Source organism: Arvicola amphibius, chromosome 18 (assembly GCF_903992535.2).
Source record: "Arvicola amphibius chromosome 18, mArvAmp1.2, whole genome shotgun sequence".
Lineage (NCBI taxonomy): Eukaryota > Metazoa > Chordata > Mammalia > Rodentia > Cricetidae > Arvicola > Arvicola amphibius.
Genome location: NC_052064.1, coordinates 12,797,109 through 12,803,108, shown reverse-complemented (window position 1 = coordinate 12,803,108; position 6,000 = coordinate 12,797,109). Strand labels below are relative to the sequence as shown.

The 6,000-nt window shown below is 44.5% G+C and overlaps 1 protein-coding gene across 1 annotated transcript in view; it reads right to left on the bottom strand.

The window, feature by feature from the left end:
- Positions 1–804: 804 nt before the first annotated feature.
- LOC119803921 (ATP-dependent translocase ABCB1) overlaps positions 805–6,000 on the bottom strand; it is a 72,669-nt gene continuing 67,473 nt past the window's right edge. The window contains exons 26-28 of the mRNA XM_038315404.1: positions 5,596–5,802; positions 2,111–2,257; positions 805–1,401 (exon numbers count right to left, since the gene is read on the bottom strand). Coding sequence (XP_038171332.1) covers positions 1,195–1,401; positions 2,111–2,257; positions 5,596–5,802 — 561 coding nt within the window. The 3' untranslated portion in view covers positions 805–1,194. The remainder of the gene's footprint in view (positions 1,402–2,110; positions 2,258–5,595; positions 5,803–6,000) is intronic.

Below are 6,000 nucleotides of genomic sequence, written 5' to 3'. Positions count from 1 at the left end.
TCATGAGCCCCTTCCCTCCAATGTCAGCCTGTTGACTGGTCCAGCCTTTTGTAGGTCTTGTGCAGGCAATCACAGCTACTATGAGTTCAAGAATGTAGCAGCCATGTTATTCCTGTAAGTCAGGATGCTATACGTCTCCCCACCCCTTCCTCTGGCTCTTACATTCTTTCTGCCCCCTTTTCTGTAATGTTCCGTGAGCTTTGAAGGCAGTGACATTTATGGTTGCCCATTCAAGAGTTAGGTATGAGTCTGCAGTCACCACCGATCGCTGCAAAATGAATCTTCTCTGGGCAAAACTGGTGGAAGCACTATTTGATGAATTTTATGGGCACCTCTTCTTCCTTTCTTATTTTATCTCTTTCATTTCAAACAGCCAGCATGTGTCTGTCTGTCTGTTTGTACGTACACATGCATGTCATGTGTTTGTATGAGTGTACATTTGTGTATATTTGTCCATATAGGAGTGTAGGGGCCAGACATTGATATCAAGATGTTCTCATTTTCCTTTCCTCTCTTATTTTTGAGACAAGGTCTCTCACTGAACCTGCATCTCCCTATTTTAGCAAGCCTACAGGATCTGCCTGTTTCTGCCTTTCGCACTGGCATTACAAATGCATGCCACCATACCTGGCTGCTACGTCAGTGCTAGAGATCTGAAATCAGGTACGCATGTCTGTGCATCAGGTACTCTTCCCATAGAGTGGCATGTCCCCCCCATCATAGACTACTTCTTAAAAGCTAAAAGTATCTACAATATTCCAACTGATAGAATATATAATTTCACATGTATTTTAGACAAGATAATTCAAAGGATATAAAGTTTAGTTTTACTATATATACTTTATACAAACATCTCAGTAATTTTTGATACACACAATTTGTTTAGCAAGGAAATCAATTATAGTTACAAATGAGAAAGTATAAATAAAAGTATATATTATCCAACATGTACTTTTAATTCTTTTATGTATTTTATAGTGCAATTTAAATGATTACTCTCCATTTGATGATATATCTATTTCTGTCCCTTTAATACGTCGTCTCTGAAGACTCTACTCTGGACTCAATGCTTTTCATTGTGACAGGAAATAGATAACTAGCTATTCTAGTAAGTGCTTTCTTTTTTGACTTTGATTAAATGCTGTTTATTAATACAAATATTAAAAAATATTTAACATCTTACATGGTCACAGTTCATGAGCGCTTTGCTCCAGTCTGCACACTAACCATTGTGAAATAGATGCCTTTCTGGGCCAGCAGCTGCTGGTGCGTGCCCTGCTCCTTGACCTTGCCGTTCTGAATCACCACGATCAAGTCCGCATTCTGGATGGTGGACAGGCGGTGAGCGATCACGATACAGGTGCGGCCTTCCCTGGCTTTGTCCAGGGCTTCCTGGACCACCTGTGGACCAGTCACACAGAGAGTTAGGATAAAAGCCATCCTCTTCCTATCGTCCCCTCCATAACCAGCCCCAGGATTTGTACCCTCTGTCCTTCAACAGTGGTGCTGGGGGTAAAAGCAGAGATTGAAACCAAGGTATTAGTCACAGTACCAGAGAAGTGAACCCCAGTTTGGATGAGTTCTGAGACAGGAGATGTCTGATGTAAGGTAAGGGCAGTCAACAGAGTCCATCCGACCATTTACAAACACTCTCTGCCCTCGCCACACAACAGCCCTCAAGCTGGCCTCCTGCCAGCTCCACAGCGCATCAGGAAGCTGGAGCACACGGCAAAGCCATCCAGCAGAAGAAACCTCCTCTGAGCATCTGCCTTTCAGACAGCGGACTCTTCACCTTTCTCAAGCTGGAAGGCACCAGCAGCTGTGTCTTAGGGCACGGCCAGACCTAGGTCCTGTCTCCCTGCAGCTCCTCACAGGCTGCTGCAGAGACGCAGGCTGCAGGAAGAGACTGCTGCCAGCATGCAGCTTGCAGGCAGACTTCACAGAACACAGAGGGTCCAAGACTACTCTTCCTTTTATCACTTCCGGCAGGACTCCTAAATCCCAGCTGCAGACAGATTTTACCTCCACGGGGAGCCCACACAGGCAACAGTCAGCTATGCGTCCCAGCGTTCTCTACTGTGGCAGAGAAAGACTCCACTCAAATCCTTACCTTTTCGCTCTCCGTATCCAGAGCCGACGTCGCTTCATCCAGAAGCAAAATGTGAGGCTGTCTGACGAGGGCGCGCGCTATGGCGATGCGCTGCTTCTGCCCACCCGACAGCTGAGTCCCCTTGTCTCCTACTCTGGTGCTGTATTTCTGCGAATGGAAACAGAGCTGACGACGGAGTGCAGACACAGTGTGACACAGAATATATAATTTTCTAATATACATAATATATAATATAAAACATGGATTTAACAGTCAAAATCCAAGTATGAAAACAAAATCTATAGCTCACTCATTATATATATATATATGTGTGTGTATACATACGTATACACACACATTCATATGTATATATAATAACTAGAAAATTTAGTCCTGCAAGTTAAAATGGGTTCATTGAAGAGATCAACAAGACAGTTTTAAAATGGTGAATTTAATATCCTTGTTATTTTTATGTGCTTTTACATTGTGTTTCTCTCTCCCTCTCCCTCCCTCTCCCCCCCCCTCTGTGTGTGTGTGTGTGTGTGTGTGTGTCTGGGATCACAGGACAATCTGTAATGGTTAGATCTTCCCTGGGGAATCAAAGTCATGTGTCCAGCAGGGCAACAGACTCCTTTCCTTCCAAAGCCATCACGTTAACTCTCTTGTCTCCTTTCCCAGGGTCCCATTCTGTATCCCAGGGAAGTCTCACACTTACTACACAGACCAGCCTGTCCTTGAATTCTTCCTGTCTCTTACGACTGGCGAGAGGACAGATGAGTGCCCTTACACCTTATTTTATCCTGGCTGGAACGAGATACCTTAAAACCGTGTGCTTTCTGTGAGCTGACCAAAGTTTCTAAGCCTAGGAATTTTGCAGCCATACTAACTGTCGCCTTTTGGTCTCGCTACGTTTAGGACAGATTTGAGGGAAATCCAAACAGCTGTATGATATTATCAAAGCTTGTCTTATTCGGAACCTGCACTTGACGCCCTGTGAAGTATTATAAAGTAAAGAGAGAGAGAGAGAGAGAGAGAGAGAGAGAGAGAGAGAGAGAGAGAGAGAGAGAGAGATTTTTAGGATGTTGCATTTGGGTCTTTGTTTTTATGAGCTGTCACCAACAATTAATTAATGTTAATTAATTGATATTAAGGAATTATACTCTAATATTTAACCTTGAAAAGTCAAATAAATGTTCTTCAAAGAATTTTGTTTCACTTTTCATTCAAAATTCTTCCTATACTGTTTTCCACCATAGGCAATCATCACTAACTAGACAATATCATGTGAGAGACAGAAGTTACAGGGTTTTCAGAGGATGTGCCATCGTGTTCAACTAGAAAACATTCCTTTTCTATATCTGAGCCCTGAATACGCTGAGATTATAATCAAAATGTGGGTTCGAATTTTTATACCTGAATTTTGACTCTTAAGTTCATGTTCTATATATGTGTACTTTTTTCTTATTGGGGTGTGTGTGTGTGCGCGTGCGTGTGCGTGCACCTGTGTGTGTGCTGTGTTCCTTGGAAACTGTTCACTCTTTTCTTGAGACAGGGCTTCTCACTGGGATCTAGGGCTCAGTGATTAGGCTAGGCTGGCTGGATGTGACATCTGAGGGATCCTCTTCGATGTGCCTCTCAGGGCTTGGATAAGAAGCTTATACCCCACCCTTCTTTTTGCCTGGGTGCTGGGGATTAAACTCGGGGCCTCAGGGTTGTGCTGCAAGCACTTTAATGACAGAACAATCTCTCCAGCCTCTGGAGAGAAGGCCCTAGTAACGTCTGGGCAGACGCTTGATAGGGTCCCACCCCTGAGCTGTGTCTGCCTCAGAATCGGGGTGCTCTGATGTGTCCCTCCCCAAGTGACTGTGGAGTTACCAGACAGCAGGAACTCAGCTGTGATCCTTGTGGGGTCCATAAAGACAGTACTGTGACCCACAGGAAGGAGGAAACAGACTGGCAGAGAGAGAGAGATCCAAGGCCAGAGGTGGGGCCTTGCAGTTGTCAAATACCAAAGGACAAAATCATTTTAAGAGATTATAGTTATAGTGGTTCTGTGCTGTAGCCTGCATCAGTATTATTGCAGATTTAAGTCTCAGAGCCTTTAGTTGTACTGCCGGAATATTCTTCTTCACCAGAGATAGAGTGGCGCCTGATACTTCGTACTTTTAATAACTTCCACGGTGATATTAATCCACATTCAGGCTTTGAGAGTTGGTGACTCTTATTAGTACAGGGTGACTGGGTTCTGTACTTTTTTTTTCTTTTTTTGGTTTTTCAAGACAGGGTTTCTCTGCAGCTTTTTTAGAGCCTGTCCTGGAACTAGCTCTTGTAGACCAGGCTGGCCTTGAACTCACAGAGATCCGCCTGCCTCTGCCTCCCGAGTGCCGGGATTAAAGGCGTGCGCCACCACCGCCCGGCTGGGTTCTGTACTTTGACCTCAAACTGTTAATAATTCATGGCTAGACAACACTGAGGAGAGAAAGGGGCAGGCCTCTTCCCAGGCAATGTGTTTGAAGGTAGCAGTTATTTGTGAGAAGACCAAAGGAAAAAAGTTTTAGGGAAGTGTTTGGGCCACCTTGTGTCATGCTTGTCTGGCTAGTTGGAGGCTACCAAGCTTTATTTTATCATGAGCACTTCCTGTAATGACAAACATAACTAGTGATGATAAGCGAGTGTGTAATATTTATGTCAGATGCATCGTAAAAACTAAGATCTAAGAAGATACGCAAGAGAGTGAGAGGTTCAATTTATCTAACTTACAGGAAGAAATGAGAGAAGTCCATAAGATAATAAATAGCCCAGGAAAGATTTTGATAGTCAATTCTAAGATTGTAGCTCAGGACCCTACAATGGATGGTACAGCAATTATAAATTATATAATACCATAGCCATCCCAGTGACTCAGCTCTATCCGGAGACCCTTCTTTCTGGAATGGGCAGACGTCTCTTGTCTGGCCTAACTCTATAGTGTCACATGGATCACTGAGGGGAGCTACAGAATGACTGTGCTTGTTTTCTCTACAGAAGCAGGGCAGTGTCCATGGGAACTAGATGCTGCCTGTCTACGCTTTACCTGGGAGGGGACGCTCATGTGCATCCCCAGACCAGAAAGAGCTGGATCCTAAGCTAAGAAACTAAAGGAGTGTTCCAACATGGATCCTCGCGCTTACAGCCCTAAGGGTTGTGCCAGTTCCCAAAGTCCCTGTCTCCTCTACTTGAATATGTCTAATATTGTGTTGCCTCCTCACAATGACAGGTAAGAGATGGGGCAAACATAACCTCTAACTCTGTTAAGAAGTATAAATAGATGCCTCTCTGCTGGTAAGATATATTTTGATTTCTAATTTCTCTTTACCTTTGGGCAGCCAGACTTCTGGGTTTCTGATGGCAGGCCTAGGGGTGCCTGCAATGTGCAATGCCCTGGGTTTCATCCCCAGGATGGGGATGGGGGAGCAACCAAAGAACAACTGAGAGGAGCTGCTAACTGCCAGGCCCAAGGTACATACGTCAGGCAGCGACTCGATGAACTGGTGGATGTTGGCCTCCTTGGCCGCCCTCTCGATCTCATCCTGGGACACGACCCGGCTGTTGTCTCCATAGGCGATGTTCTCGGCGATGCTGCAGTCAAACAGGATGGGCTCCTGGGACACAATGCCTAGGTGGGCTCGGAGCCACTGGACGTTCAGGTGCTTTGCTTCTTTGCCGTCAAGAAACTGAGAGCAAGGGTTCACAGACCAACTTCAGGATCAGCACAACTCAGGTTTAGACAATTAGCTACCATTATTTCATAGCACAAAACTCTTGGGTTGCTGCGAGAATTACAGAAAAGGCTTTCTGGTTGATTTTTTTTTAGTTGACATATAAAATAATGAGTTAATTATACTTTCATGTGTATGTGACAATGCACTTTG